The sequence below is a fragment of the Scardinius erythrophthalmus genome, assembly GCF_964197995.2.
Source record: "Scardinius erythrophthalmus genome assembly, chromosome: 8".
Taxonomy (NCBI): Eukaryota; Metazoa; Chordata; class Actinopteri; order Cypriniformes; family Leuciscidae; genus Scardinius; species Scardinius erythrophthalmus.
In genome coordinates, this window is record NC_138228.1 from 6,816,304 (window position 1) to 6,833,476 (window position 17,173).

At 37.0% G+C, this 17,173-nt stretch overlaps 1 protein-coding gene across 1 annotated transcript in view; it reads left to right on the forward strand.

The window, feature by feature from the left end:
* The window catches only part of LOC308695000 (RNA polymerase II elongation factor ELL), a 44,022-nt gene that overhangs the window by 16,788 nt on the left and 10,061 nt on the right, over nucleotides 1-17,173 (forward strand). The window contains exons 3-5 of the mRNA XM_081372887.1: nucleotides 7,417-7,541; nucleotides 10,915-11,078; nucleotides 16,240-16,478. Of these exons, the coding sequence (XP_081229013.1) occupies nucleotides 7,417-7,541; nucleotides 10,915-11,078; nucleotides 16,240-16,478 (528 nt within the window). The remainder of the gene's footprint in view (nucleotides 1-7,416; nucleotides 7,542-10,914; nucleotides 11,079-16,239; nucleotides 16,479-17,173) is intronic.

Genomic DNA, 17,173 nt, shown 5'->3' on the forward strand with positions numbered 1-17,173 from the left:
TTGCTACAAAGCACAGCCTTTGTCTCGTCCTCATTGGCCTTGGCCCCTGCTAAGTCGTTCTGTTCCAGCCCAGTTCACACCTTACAGCCGACTGAAAGTATTTGACATCTCCAAACACACATGGCACCGTGTGGCAGATGTGTCTGAAGATGGGCTGCAGACGAAGGCTTTCTGTCGTGCTCTGCTCCCTTGTGGCTGTTATGACGTGGATGAAGCCCACCTAATGTGTATGTGTTAATGCTATTGGCAGTGGAAAATGTTTAACTTACAGTACTGTTGTTTGGCATAGTGACTTTGCTGAATTGGTCACTAACTGTAAGATTATAATTCACTAATAATTGCGTGCTTGCGTGCACAAAAAAAGTTCTGGCTGATATTAGAGATTTTATGGTCTCTGTAGATTTTTGGTAATACACTACCTAAATTAAAAGTTTAGGATCAGTATGATTAAAAAAATAAAATGAACACTTTTCTTCAACAAGGATGCTTTAAATTAATCAAAATGATGTTATAATGTTATAAAAGATTTCTATTCAAATAAACACTGTTATTTCTGTTCATCAAAAACATTTTTTTATCACGGTTTCCACTAAAATATTAAGCAGCACAACTGTTTTCAACATTAATAATAATAAGAAATGTTTCTTCTGTAGCAAATCAGCATATTAGAATGATTTCTGAAGGATAATCTGACACTGGAATAAATTGCATTTTAAAATAGAATATAAAAATTTATTTTAAATTGTAATAATATTTAACAATATTACTCTTTTTACTGTATTTCTGATCAAATAAATGCTTTAGTGAGCATAAAATATATCTTTTTTTTTAAATCTTTCAGACCCCAAACTTTTACATAGTTTATATCCGTTATTTTACATGCTCATTTCATCTATACACTGAGATTGCTTTTGCTGTCATCTAACATTCACTTAAAGTTAGTCTTTAAAAACACTAATCATTTAAGAACGCTGTTAAACGTAATCTTTCTCAAATCCCAAAATGAAAATCCATTTTTAATACTGTACATTTATAATTTTGTGATTATTCACTTGTAGCATTTAATGAGATTTTAGATTTAATAGTATAGAATTTTTATATTTATTTCCCCCATATATGGTTTGGGATGGTTCTAATTGTAATTCTAAATTTAAGTGATTATATTTAATTTGCTAAATTAAATAGATTTTTGCACTATAACATTTTCAAAGAGGTTTTATGCACAAATATGTGTGTATGGTTCGTAAATGAGACTCACTGTGATAAAACAAGGTGAATGACACAAAGGGCTTGAATCTCAATCATCACAAATGCACAAGGCTTGTTGAGAGAGATAACGTTTCAGTAACAACCCTTGAAGCAGTCTGTATTTGCATTGTAACCTTTCTGATGTACTACATACTGTACTGATCTAAAAGCTGATAAAATCTCACCTGCCGAGATGGGTGTTGGCTCTCACTGGAGGAATAAACACAAAGAGGAACGAAAGGCAAATGCACTAACATTCAACTTGAAACACAGATAATGAACTTTGCTCAAAGCCTTTGGATTTCTCTGACACTTTTGAATCTTGGATTAAGAGTGGATACCAACAAGTTATATGGAAGCCCTACTTTTATTGGTATCTCTTGCTTTATATCCTTTAAATCTCTCTTCAGGCCCGTTCACACCAAGGACAATAACTATAAAGTTTTAAGATAATTGTATGAGAATATATATCATAACTATAACGATAAGGATACAGAAGAATTGTATCATTGGAATTGCTTTCAGAATAATTTTTTTTTCAAGCTGATGAATTATAAAAATATTGACAGCCAATTTAAAGAGCTCAAGCATTTAAAGGTAGGGTAGGCAATTTCGGAGAGGCTAGCAATAGCAAGCTAGATTTGAAAGCATTAGATCCCACCCTCCCTTCCGAGCGTCTCCAAAGCCACGCCTCCTTCAAAACACAATGGCCCTCATTTATCAAAAGTGCGTACACCAAATTTCCAGCGTACACCTGGCGTACACCCAAAACCACGGTGACTTTGAGATTTATCAATATGAACGTTGGCGTACGGCACACTCAAATCCTACGCCAGCTCAGGACGTGGTGTACGCACGTTTTGAGTGCGGGAATGCGCAGAAAAACAATTCCTAACACCACAAAACGCACTGACAAACTAAAAGATATGATATATTATGACCCACTGTAAAAAACAACAACAACATAGTAATTATAAACTTCAGTGTTTATTTTTGTGCAACATGGACTTCAATGTTTAAGTTGTGTGACTTTACCAAAGCATTTGAATTGTAGGCATATGTATTCCTTCAGTTGCGAGCCTGTGCGCTTTACCTGACGTTTCAAGCCTTGTTTACTTTCGCCTGGCTCCGCAGCGCGAGTCTCCGCAGACTGCGTGCGCACCTCCCCAAACGGACGAGGCGTTTTTACTCGACTCGCTCGCCGTTGTACTATTCTTTGAAACGATGGTTAGGCCAGGGTTAGGCCCGGCAGGTGTGCACGGACTGGGTTCAGTAATGAAAGGCTTTTAATGACCAAAAAAATAATTCAGACTGACAAAATAACGACATTCTTCTTCTTTTAAATAATAATAATAATACAAATAATAATAATAACGACATTCTTCTTCTAATAACAATAATCGTCATTAATAATAAAAATCTAGAAATCAATTTTGTTTCTTTCCACTTCCCTGGTTTCGCTTTCTCTTTCTCAAAGAAGTTTCTCTTCTTTGCCGTCTTCCGTGTGTCCATGGCGTAAAATGAGGGCGTGGGGGGAGCGGAGACTTGAATATAGGGGCGTGTTATTCTAATGACGCTCGTTTTCAGCCGCGGTATTTATCAAGGGCAGGTATTGCGTACACCTGGATTTCAAAGGTACGCACAGCTTCATAAATCAAGCGGTGAGAGGAGTGTAAGCATAATCTTACGCCAACTTATACACCCGTTTCTACGCGAGAATGATAAATGAGGGCCAATATGCGTACAGCAGAGTGTGCAAAGCGGTACGAGACTCATGTCTCAAAGCACATAACATTCAAATAATAATGAACGTAAACAACTTGCAGAGCTCTTACTTGTACCACCTGACTGCTGCAGATTCATTTCAGCGTTAATCGTGTTGACATAGAAACGTATAAATCCAGGTCTGAGGACATGAACATGGCTCTGGGTAGAAGATCACAGGTTGCCGTTTTTGTAATTGCGGTTACGACATGGCGTGAACACAGAGTTAACTCGTTGTTTTGGTTCAGGAGGAACTGTAAAAGGCGGCTGTTGTTTGTTTGCGGCACTCAGTGAATGTCTGTCTTCTCTGCATAGACTCATGGAACGTGCCGATGACTTGTAATGTCTGCTTGAGCAGGTGCATGGAGGTATGGAAATACATATGTTGACAGGCAGGTAGGACAGCGTATGTAATATGTAGATTGGACTAACATTTTTTTTGATCCTGAGACTTCCACAGAAGAAATATGTACATGTTTTAAATAATATTTAGACCACTTCTATTATTGTGAAGAGAGTTTCAACCAGTATAACAAAAAGTGTTAAAGCAGCCGTTAAAGCAGCAGACGACAAAATGGCAGTGCGTGCTTAGAATATACAAAACGATATTATCCACTGGTGTGGATGCTAATATAGTTATTGGTGTGAAGGGGCCTTTACTCAGATCTAAGTGGCTTGGTGTGATCCTACCGTCCATAAAAAACAACATTCTCCCTGGAGACAAAAGCTGGGAACCAAGGGGGTAAATGACATATGGTTATGAAGATCGAGGAGAAAACCGGGAATGGAAAAAGAGGGTTGTCCCCAGAATGGACTGACCTGCATGACATTGATTAGAATCAGAATATGAAGTGTGCATGGTGGTTGGGCCAAGGGTCGACAAGTGAATGTACCACGTGGAGGAGATGGAGACCAAGGGTTGGGGGGAACGCTTGTCTCCCGGAGGGTAGGGGATGGGGGATGTGATGTTTTTGGAAAAGGGGGCTTTAAGGGGGGTAAAGACTGTAAATCCATGGCTGTGAGGTGACTAGCTTTTGTTCGTCGGTGTGGCCATTTGAAACGCAAATGATTATTCATTCCTGTGCACCATTGATCTACTTCTGGGACCTCCTTGTAATGACTTGTTGAATTTGGGCGAAGATGTCTACCACTTTTGGCAGTGTCTTCCAGCAGGGCTATAGCTGTTGGCTAACCGTGATGCTTTTTTAGGTTTGTTTCAGGAAAATATGCATTAGTCTCATCATGCCGTACCGCCTTGTTCTTTTGAGGCTGAGGACATAACTGGGTCATTCCCCGACTTAACCCCCATGAGTGTCCATCGTCGTAACAGGCTACTGTTTGCTAGCATGTTATGACTGCTTGTGAGTGCTTGTTTTGTTGCACGGAAAACTAACAGATAATGATGGGGGCAGGGTTCGTTCTGTGGGGGTAGTGGAGCTGAATGTGTGTTTGTGAGACTGGAAGCTTTTTATTGGCTCCATGTGGCCGACAGTGCTTATGGTTGTACTGCGTGACCGGGCATTTGTGACAGCCAAAACCCTTTTCTGTGGTGACCGTACATGCTGTTTTTAGATCTGTAGGATGGTAAATGGCTTGCTAGAGTATTTATACACTTTACTAAACACAGCTGAAATGAGTCCAGCATTTTTATAAAAAATGGAGAGGTCAGTGTTTGTGTTTTCTAGAACGTTTATGAAGCATGCAGTTGTAAGAAAGTTGGAACAATGAACCTATAGGATTATAAACAGTGTATTTTATTGATTTTTGTTGGAAGAGGCCTGCAAATATGATGATGCCTTTGTAAATAAAGACCCCCTTCTTACAAATATATAGGCAACTGTATATTACATTAAGGCCCATATTATATTTTGCTTCTGTATAGTCATTGTACACATGCGGATGAAGAGAGTTTGGCTGCATCTGAAATCACATACTCCCTTGAGTAGGTACTTATTTTGAATAAGTAATTACTTCACGAGTATGTTCTATATAGTATGCGTATAGCATGAATGTACTACTTTCACTATGCTGTCATTATCATGTGACCCACCAGCGTCAGTTACGCAGACATTCACAAATCCTCTCCCATGGCCTCATGGGATAGTAAAGTGTCCATCGTATGCGCACTTCAGAATCTCGCCGGAAGTAGGAGGTCATCCATGTACTTTTTGCCTACTCTTACTGTGAATCCAGACATTCTTATATTGTCACATACTGTTTTTCGCCTTATATATAGTAGGGAAGTTTGTAGTTTGTGAAGTTTTGTTTGTGGTTGTTTGGCCCATTTCTTGCTGTAGAAGTAGAAGTTGTAGATTTTGATTTGTGAGTTTTGATCACTGGTGGGAAAATTGTTCATTCTCTGTGGACAAAGGTTGTACTATGCTTTTTTTGAGAGCTTTCATGCCCTAGGACATTGATGCATTCTTTAAACCAGTCTTTAACCAAACTTGCTCGCACAGCATAACCCTGCATATTTGAACATACCCTGTGGCTCCATTTGACTGGGATTTTAAAGGTGCCTTGTTATTCCCTGCCATTTCATTTATGGAAAATCACACACCTGAAAACTCTTTTAAATGATTTAGGTGACTTTTTGTGTCCATAATCATTTGCCACCTCACTTTTGGACACGTTTGAGCACAAATGATAGACTGCTGCCTCCCGAACAAAAATAAAGTATTTAAATTATGCGGACACTACCCATCCATTTCCCTCAAATCTAGGACGCTGCCTCAACTAAAACATCCATCATCATTATCTGCTGGAGGCTGTTTGAAAGGAAAAGCTGTTTTTAATGACACCGCAATACCTGTTACTTAATGAGTTTGTATTTTGAATTGCCTTTCTGTATTAGTGAAAGTAGGTTTCTAGGCCTCCCCGAAGAATACGGCTTGTCTTTTAATATCAGAAATAGCCTGCCTAAAGCCTTAAGTTATATAGTATAGAAGCCGCCGGATGAAGGCGAGTTGAGTGCCGCGAGGTCGATTGTACGAACCGCTTTTGCTCAGACTCGCAGTGTGTCGCTTACACCGCTCCCTCACCATGTGTTTGGCAGTCTTGAAGCACTGCTTCTTTGGCTTTGTGCATGTAGAGTTGGCCAGAATCTTATTGATTCCTTTTCACAGGACTTTAAACAGGTAGTGAGGTCACGCTGCCGATGTTACTTGTTCAGGGCTGCATTTGTTTTGGTCGCCCTCAGATGACTGCGAGTATTATGTAACCGACTCAGTTACTGAGCCGTGACCCTTGCGTTGCCTCAGAACACAAACTCAGAGCTGCAGTCGATCTGGCATGAATAAGTCAGAACCTATCAAAGCACAGTTTTGCTGAAAGGTTTTATAGCACTGAAGAGGTTGTAGCTTACTGTTGACAACTAGGAAAGAAAATACCTTTTTTCCAATTATAACTAATAATGCTGCATTGATAAATAGACAATAGTTTAAGTAGGTTGCCTGTCTTTAAGTTTATTTTTAGCTCTGTTTGCGTTCGCTGTTTTTGGCATCCTACCATTTATTAAAGCTGAGCAAATAGCACATACTCTGTTGAAAAATATAAAGGTTTCTTTGGCTCGTTTGCTTATTCATGCCTTAAAAAAAGAACAAAAAAAAACCATGTTCATTACAAAACAAGAACATATGAAAAACTCGCATTCAAGGTGCTCTATGCAATTTTTTTTTTTTACTGTACTAAAGTATAAAACTACCATTTGTTTGCAGAGATGTAGGAAACATCCAAAGTTTCTGTAGAAGTTTTTACTATAACCATGTTTAGCGACTGTGTTGTGCAGTAGGACGTTTGTTACAAACCCACGTTAAGCTCATATAATTAGCAAATATGAGTCTTTTTTTAGAAATAGCCAAGGACAAATCATCCCGCCATGAAATAGGTTTTGGTACAGCAAGTAGGCCTACCTTTTCTATGAAAGTACTGTAATAACTTAATTGCTTAATGAGGACATGCAACGTTTTATGTACAAGTTGAATACTGTGTTTTGGTGAGTCGTAAGAGGAGCTCATTTGATTGGTTTATTGAATGAAAGATGTTTTTTCCAAAAAGCTTTGTTTTTATTAAGTGCATTGAGCTAGAGCTTTTCTCGATTAAACAAAAGCCAGTGTGTTTGGAAAGGCAAGGAATTCCTTTTTTTTTATGTATGGATGTATAATATAATGAAAGTTAAATCTTCTTGGCATTATCTGTTCTGGAAGGGTATTTCCATTGCTTAAAATAGGCATTCTGAAGCATGGGGGTATGAAAAACTATCCGTTTCACATAATCACACTGTTTGTGTGCATGTATATAAGGGGCATGATTTAGGAATACCTTTTAATAAATGTATATTTAGAATTGAATTAAACGTTATTGACACAGGTCTGAAATGTCTTTGTTTTTCTTTTCATCTAACAGTATATCAAGATTCCTGCTTCCTCGGATTCTCCTGATGCTTTCCGCGTCTTCTCCTTCTATCTGTCCAGTGACAGTAAAGACAAACCTCAGGCCAGCTTTGACTGTATTCACCAGTATGTTTCTGGGTAAGACACTGATGTAAAACTTAATCAAATAAGGGAAAACACTTCACAAACAAACGTATAATATAATATAATATAATATAATATAATATAATATAATATAATATAATATAATATGATATAATATAATATAATATAATATAATATAATATAATATAATATAATATAATATAATATTATTAAAGGGGTCATGAGAAAAATTTGACCTGAGAAATCAAATTTGCCTTGATATTTGTACATATAAGAAGTCCTCGTACCAGTAAAACATTCTGCAAGTTTCATAGGTTAAAACGTCCTGCTCATTATAAACAAAGCATTTATTTAATAAAGCTCCAAAAACAGCTTGTTTTGATATTGCGGGATCTGTGAATAATTATACATCTTCGCACATATACATACTCGTCAAAAACATATAGAACTCATTATAATCACTGACACTGTCTACACTGATAAAGTATACAGATGTGCGTTCAGATTCTGATGTACTCCATGTACTTGAGTCTGTTGACAGGACAAATGAAAGGGTGACATTTTTTCCTCTTTAATGCATCCAGTTTAAACGGCTCATTTGCGTCTCTGTACAGACTTTAGAAGAATCCCAGCGTCGGAAAAAAGTGGGTGGTTTATTTAAATGGCGTCCCAAATCATATCGGAGGATTATGTTTGTTCGGAGCATTTTGTTTTGTTAACGAGACACAGAAGAATCTTTTGTTGAAAGATGAAGCAGTTAGCCGTATTTAATCTGACAGTAAATGTAAAGTAAATGATTTCATAATGCTTTGTCTGTAAATTATGGTTTTATATGGATAATGTTTTCAAAACACTTGAAAGTTGAAGGTGTTTCCTATGCAATGACATCAGTCAATCAGAACAGTGATTGAGTCTTAAAAGAGTCGAAAATAATAATTTTTCCATATATGTATTTTCTTTTGTGTGTGCAAAAAACATTATTAACATAAGTGAACCTCAAAGAACACATTAAAGGTCCCGTATTATGCCCCTTTTTACAAGATGTAAAATAAGTCTCTGATGTCCCCAGAGTGTGTATGTGAAGTTTCAGCTCAAAATACCCAACAGATCATTTTTACAGCATGTTTAAATTGTCATTTTTTGGGGCTCAGAAAAACGCGTTGTTTTAGTGTGTGCCCTTTAAATGCAAATAAGCTGCTGCTGGACGGCACAGGGGGCGGAGCTTCATGAGCTCGCGCTCAGTCTCTCAGGACAATTTCATCTCACGGAATGATGATAATATCAGAAACTCTCAGTAACGGTGTTCAGTTCGAGTCGGACAATAATGCCTACAGAGTCAGAGTGCTGTATAGAGATGAAACAGGTATAGTTTAGTAGTTTAATTACGGTTATTATAACGTATTTGTCATCTGCTTGTATGTATCCATTATTTATTAATAGCCTACAAGTCTGCTGTCTGAATGATGATCAAACATATACTGATGAGTTTAATAAAGTTTATTGTACATCACACAAAAGATGAAGCGTCAGTTTTACATCAGAAACACAGTAAGTTATAAGAAGTGTGCAAGTACAAAAGCGAATTTCGGTAGAGTTGAGGGAGCATTCCTGTGGGCGGAGGTTAGTCAAAAAACGGTTTTAATGACGTCATTAAAGAAGGAAGTAGAGGGATGTAGTCCAAACGAGCCGTTTTTTGTAGTCAACTTCTGTTAAATAAAATATCTCGCTTGGCATTGAACTTTGAGCTTTATAATTTTACAGATATTATTTATACTCTAACAACAAAATTACACACTAACTAAAGTTTGAAACATGGGATCACGAAGAACGGGACCTTTAAAGAAAAAGAAAAGTCCATGTCATGACCCCTGTAAAACAGTATAAAAATAACATGCTGTTATTTTCTCAGTGGAACACATAGTGACAGTTCATACTGACCGGGAACTGTCAAGCTCCAAAAAGAGAAGGGGAAAAAGCACCATAAATAATGAATGGATTATTTAATAAATAATTCATACAATACAAATACAATAGGACTAATGGGGAAAGAATGAAATTTGAGTCATTATTCACTGATATTCACAAACTCTTAACTCTTCTTAATTACTTAATGCAATAATAAAAGTAGTAATGTATACTCCTATTACTGCCATTAGTTACTGTGTGTCTTGAATAAATCTGAGCATTGAGTGTTGTTGGTGGTTGTTTGTTAGGATCAATATTTACTTTGAACTTTGAACCCAAGTTCCATTACAGTATTTGGCGTCACGGTCGGTTGTGAAGTTGCTGCTCTTGATCGGGGTGGCACTGATCTGTTCGCTCTCCGCTCAAAGGAGACTTGTAGTCTCACAATACTCCACTTGTCTCGCTGAAGAATAGCATTTCATAGGTTTGTGGGAAAGAGGATGCAAAGCAATTCCACAAAAACCGGTTAAGACCATTAGTCATAAATTAGTCACTGACTTTCCGGCTGCTTTGTGGACAAAGGGAGCAGCTGTAAAACTTACAAATGTGGAGAGAGGAATTAAACTTGTCAGTCTTCTCATAACAGGTTGATGCTCTGAGCTTTTAAGGAAGTTTCGGTGAAATTTTCACGCTGATTTTGATTCAGCCTTTTTTATTCACAATGCTGTTAACGTTATTACACAAACAAACCTTCCAAATCAGAAGTTGGCTTGCATGCCATTTGCAAGTATTTTTTAATTACTTGTGATATATATGTACTTAAAAAATTTTTTTAATGGTATGCTTCAACAATAATTTTTTTTTCTTGCAGATTATCAGTACTAGCCCCTGCTATGAATATACCATTTTAAAATACCTATTTTTAGCAACATATAAATGCTGTTTTTTTTTTACTCTATGCATTAAAGAATCCTGAAAAGTGTGTTTGCGTGTGTATATGTAAGTGTGTGTGTGTGTGTGTGTATATATATATATATATATATATATATATATATATATATATATATATATATATATATATATATATATATATATATATATATATATATATATATATATATATATATAATATATATATATATATATATATATATATATATATATATATATACAGTATATTAGTCAAATATTTTAATAAAATATATAGAATTTAAAACAATGTTTATGTATTCAGAAATAAGAATTTTAATATAACTCATAGGTTTACTTGAAATTAATAAATAAATACATTTAATATTTATATAATTTTTCCTCAAACAAGCTCTATAGCCACGTCTCCATGACATGCATAAATTCATAAATATTCTTAAAAAAACATGACATATAGTAAGAAACATCCATTAATTGTTTGTAATTTCAATAATTTTGATAATTCCCTGGAATTTCAACAAATGTATATTTTCCAGCTTGATCATTTAACTCACTGTGTATTTCCTTTTAGAGATGGCAGGGATCATCTGGAAGGTCAGGGCAGTATTCAAGACAAAATCACGGTGTGTGCCACCGACGATTCCTACCAGATGACCCGCGAGCGCATGTCTCAAGTGGAAAAAGACATCTTGAGTCGCTCAGCCATCGAGATCAAACCTGGATCCACACGTCCAAGTAAGAATCCAGCTCATACACACACAAAGGACCACTCCATATTCAAACATAATCATCTCTCATATAAATCAAATCAAATAACACATTTATTTCATCCAAAAGCAAGTAATCCTACCCTAGTAGTATCGTTAATTATGTTCATATGATTGATAAACCAGAGAGTTTTTGATCAGGGGATGGTTGTGTATCAGTCGAGGCGTGTAAGATGTGTTTCCCCTCCCCCAATACCTCCTTCTCAAGCGTTTATCTGCAGATGACACAGGCATGAAGCCACAGACCTGTTCCATTAATCTGATTGAGACTGCCAGAAGTATGCACTAACAAGTCTCAAGCTGGGTGGATGAAGTTTAGCCCAGGCTTTTAATTACCATGGCTGGGGATCAATTAGGTTTTCATCTGCAGAAATACTGAATTATACATGGGGTCTCTCTCTGAAGCAAAGTCTGCAATTCCCCAAGCGACGACTAGAGAGAAGGACACGTGTCGTTCTGGCCTCTCGTATCTAAAAAAGGTTGATGCGTGATGGAGTGGTTGGGGAAAATAAAGTATGTTTGATTCAAGGCAATTAAAAGCACTGAATCGCGTTCACTGTGAAATGCAAATAGTGCCCTTCCAAACAAAGCCCTGCAGAATCTTTTTTTTTTTTGTCAGTATGTGTCTCAATTTCCCTTGTAATGTAAACACATTTGGGCTGCACTGCTTGCTGAGGATATAATTTAGGGACGGACATTATGGGAGGACCAAAGTGGGATGATTTGATGTTGCACCATTCAGATTTCAAATAATAGGTGTGTTTGGTTCATTCATATTGCGACTGAGTTTATAGTATTTGCTTTGGCTTTTTATTCCACCACAGACAAAAAGCAATACTGTCGCCATGCATATTTTTAACCAGCTCCAAATGCATATGGCGGTGGAAATGGAGCCATGTCCTTGTACAATTTAGTGCCTGGCAGATACATTTGTTTGGCTGAAACGAAAATAAAACGGCCTCCAACTTTTTTTCCCATCTCTGTAGTCGAGCGCAGAAACCTCTTGCGGCGATACACTGTATTTCTGTGGTAAAGTAATGGTACACTTACTGTATCTTCTAAAGACTGCTTTGCCATCATAGTTCTCATAGTTGGCAGATGCTTTCAAATGTATGGCAGGTATTTCAGCGGATGTTTAATTATAAATAGCTTATTAAGGTCGCTCAGATTTTGGATGCTGGTGTGAAGCGTGCAGAAGAACATCATCAAACATTTAGTATGTACTTGCTGTTTGATGATGTTAGTTCTCATTCATTAAGCGATCAGGACGAGTGCAGTTGTCATTAGTGGTAAACCGATATGGATTTTTTTGAAGGCCAATGCTGATATCTTAAAGAGCAGGGTTTCAAATGGTTCTCAGCGCTGTCAAAATAAAAGTCTTTATCAACCAAACAGAAAAACTTGTCAGCCAATATATCGGCCGATAATATCTGCCAAACTAGCTTTACACTATAAGCACCTTTATCTATGTTTCACTGTTGTGGCATACTTGAGCATGCAGGCATGATTAAACAAGTGAATACTGGGCTTTGTGAGGTAAAACAATTTGATTTTGGAATTTGATTTGATGAGATTGCCTGTAAGGCTAGATTTGATTGTCTGATGTTGGAGTTTTGTGACATCTGTCTACAGTTCATACAGTATTACAAAAAAACAACAACAAAAAAAACACGGTTAAGTATTTTGCATGCTTTTGCAGATAGAAAGCGCAACATGTTTAGGCGTCAAGAGGAATTCAGTACTTTGTGTTTTTTCTCTCTCTTGTTTGTCAGCATGTTGGACTCTGTAACAGTCAAACATTCCTCATAAATAGAGTCATTGTTCCCTCAGCTCCATGGTTATCCCAATACATCATGTAGTTAATACAACTGTTGAAATGTGAAAACAGCTCTTTTAAGTATAATGAAATGTGCCAGCATGTGCGATAGCAGAACAAAATTGGTTGCACTTTATAATAAGGTGTCTGTATTACAGTGAGATGATACATTTAAGTACTGAGTAATTTAATTACATGTACTTACTATAGGGTTAGGGTTTGGTGTTGAGTTCGTTTTGAAGGCTTAAAGAGATTTTTGACCAAATTTTTTTTCATTCTGTCATCATTTTTTTCACCACCTTAACTTCTTGTTACCAAACCTGTATGACTTTTTCTTCTGCAGAACACAGAAGAAAATTTGAGAAATGTCAATAGTCACCAAAACTGAATAGCTACCGACATTCTACAAATATTTTATTTTGTGCTCCAAAGAAGCAAGAAAGTCATACAGGTTTGTAACAACATGAGGGTGAATAAATGATAACAGACAGTGCATTTTTAGATAAACTTTCCCTTCAAGTTAATGTGAGGATTGCTTAAAATGACTTAACGTAAAATGAATTTGATTCAACCCAGTCCATTCTGATTTCAACTCGCAAGACAACAGCTAATCGTTTCTGCGGCGATAATAAAGCCCTAAAGCAGTATAAATGGACGCATGAACGTTATGTAAAACTGGATGCGCACAGAAGCATAGCAGTCACTGTATGAACAGCTTATGCTTCACTTTGTCCTATTGCAACCTTCAAAGTACAGCTTAAACTTCTAATAAGATTAGGTATGCTTGATATCTATTAGCACTCCTGTGTCCTGCTGGCTCCAGGTGAATTAGCACACTGGTGGGAAGATGGAAAGCAGAAAAAAACTGCTCTATTTTAGGTGCTTCCGTTTCCACAGCTTAGATATTTGCGCTGGAGAGAGCAACGTTTACCGTCGGCTCTCTTTCACACTCTACGGCCCGCCTGATTCAGAGTGCACATCAGGAGAATGGGTCATACGAGTGCTACGGGGGCCGTAATGTTTACTCAAAGCTGTATTTCCTAAAGTGGTCCAACGCTTGCTGTTTACACTACTGTATGTGCGACAGTCATTTGTCACGGCGCCGCCGCTCACTCCTTCTCCGTTATGTGTGTGTCTAATTTCACCTCAGGGCGGCTCGGTTTTGTTTTGCGTAACGAGAGCTTTGGGATTTGAGTGGCCCCAGAAGTTCTGTGCTATTTGCAGAGCTCTCGGTTTATTTTCAGTGCTAAAGAGGCAGTCGGGTTAAGAAATAATCTCTCAGCCCGTTTTATGTCACTTTTTTAAGTCTTAGATTCTGAGCTTGTTTTAAATGCATTAAGGAATAATATAAGCAATACTTACAAATTGTAGTCCACTGATTGATTGCAAATTACATGAAAAAAATGATAGTTTGTAACATTATTTATTGCACTTTTAGGTAATGTAAACAGACTACTTTTGGATTACTTTTGACCTAACTTGTTTTCACTTAGATTTAAGCAGGAAAGTCTTGTACTATATTGATGTAAAAAAATACAAAGAGAAAGAAAATATATTCCACTTAGGGCTGGACGATATTGAAGAAAAATGCAATCTGCGATAACTCGTTCAATAATGCGATACTTGATATGTGATGCGGTAATGCTTTAAGTGTGTAAAATAAATGTAAATTATATTTAAATATATTTGAAAACTGAAAATGAAATTACCAGCATACATGTTTCACATTATTTTTGTGAGAAGAAAGCATCCCTACAACTTCTGAAAGTGAACAGCAGTGTTTTACTGTAGCATTACATAAAAAGCAAGTGTCATTTACTTCAGGTTTATTTAACAACAGAAATAAATGTAAAAATAAAACACTGCTTAATCTTCACTGTATGTATTAAATACACACTGATTCTTATCAAAGCTTCAAAAGTTATTCCGTCAGGACCAGGTAGTGATCTTCTCTAATGTTGTTTGATTAACATTAAGCATACAGGCGGAAGCGGGTTTATTAGGCTGCTGTCACTTTAAGAGCTGCACGGATCCAGTATAGTTACATGCGTGCTTTCTTTCTCAACTGTTTTCTCCACTTAAGATATAACTGACTGTGTTTACGTGAATAGTCACCTAGGTGTAGCCTGGACTCTCGTACATTTCATTTGTACAGGGAGTCTGGCCTCGCTCCATTGAGAAACGTTTACTTCCTTGTAGGCGGGTTCTCTGTTAAAGTTCAAAACTATTGGATCTGCCCAGAGTCACTCAGGATCTGCCATAGCCAATCGCTAACGTGTGGTCGTCCGAACGATCAGAGGATTATGTTTAGAATAAGATGTCTGTCTTTTATAAAGTTTATAAAGCGACGAGAATACTTTTTGTGCGAAAAAAAAAAAAAAAAAAACGACTTTATTCCACTATTCATTTCCTTCTCTCTGTTCCTCGAGTCTTGATAAAGCAGCGCGTCTGTGTGTTGTACGTCACACGTAGGCTCACTATTGGCCGACGCTAGTCATATGTGTGATCACATCAATGTCATCGTTCTCAGCCACTCCCTCTATTCGCTGATTGGTCCTACAAAAAATTTGTTTCTGGAAACCTAAGAATATACAGCAGTCCCAGACGTAGTACTGAAGGAAAATGAAATTGAGCGGAAGTACGTAGGAGGGCGGAGCCAGGCTAACCTAGGTGGGCATTTTGAGATAAATTTGTGTGTATTTGGCCATATAAGATGCGGAAGAGAACTGAAATCAGATTATATTCTGTCTGAGAGGCGGCTTCCTGTGCGCGTGAGTACTTTGCTTATGGCGCCTAATAACATTAAGCATGTCACATGTATGTAACAGTGTCTTGTCTGTTCTCTGCTGTCTGCATCGGCCTAAAACTTAGACTTCTCGTAATCTTTTGAAGTTTTAAAACCATTCAGTTATCATGAGCCATTGCAATATGCATATTGCGATATGTACATTTGCGATATTTCTATAAATGTCATATATCGTGCAGCCTTAAGTCTAGTTTCCATAATTTAAGTTCTTACCCAGCACCGAACATAAGGTACATTTTTTGTTTTACAGACTAAGTAATAGTATTGAAAAACATTAGTGTCCTCTTGGTGTTTTTTTTTTTTTTTGGGTTACATTTTATTTTAAGGTGTCATTGTTACAGTGTAATTATATATTTAAGTACTGAGTAATATTAAGCAACTACAAAATCTTACTATAGGGTTAGGGTTTGGTTGAGGATTAGTTGCATGTAATTATGAATAATTTAGTGTTATTACTATGGTAAGTAAGTAAAAATAAAGTGTTACCGTTTTTTGTTCTTCCCTCAGGTAAACCTGTGATTAAGAAGAAACAAGGCCTGCCTACAAGCTCTGACAACATTAATAGACATTCACCCAGCAACAAGAGGAGTGGTGCACCCAGCTTGGTGGCCCATAGGCCCTTGAAGGAACGTGTCATTCACATTCTGGCCTTAAAGCCCTACAGCAAGCCAGAACTACTGCTCTGGCTGGAGAGGGAGAAAGCCAGCCCCAAAGACAAGGCCGACTTGAGCGCTGTGCTGGATGAGGTAAAACACAAGTGCACGGCAATATTTATAATATACATAAATGGAAAAATATGTTTTCGTATTATTGTGCTTTTTAGTATGAATTAGTTTTAATTTGATGCTCTCACTCTAGTGATTGTACTTGTGCCATATATAAATATCACTCTGTTTTAAAAGAATATTTCTGCTTCAATTACTTGTCATTAATTTGCATTACATTTCAAAAGTCAGGGGTTTTTGAAAAGTCTCTTATGCTCACCAAGATTGCATTTGCTCGATCAAAAATATAGTAAAAACAGTATTGTGAAATATTACGGTTTAAAATGACTGTTATAAAACGGATAGTTCCAGTCCTTGATTCTGATTGGTTGAGCCGCGTTCGAAGCCGTTGTAAATTACTCAACAAACACACACCTGTGACCGCATTACATTAGTATTGATGCGCAACTGTGATTCTTTGTTTCTGTATGTGTTGCTTGCCAACCTCTTTGGAACTACATTGCTTGGCGGAGGAATAAATCTGTTATAATGTTCATTTTTGTTTCTGGTGTTTATTTTATGAATAAAATGAATATTTTTATGGAATAACCGTTTTATAACGGTTACTCCACTCCTTGTGGTGCCTAACAACACCCCTTAGCTGTTCTAACTTCACTATAAATCACGGCTTCGCGGGACTTATTGCTTTATTTTCTATTTTAATATATTTGAAATGT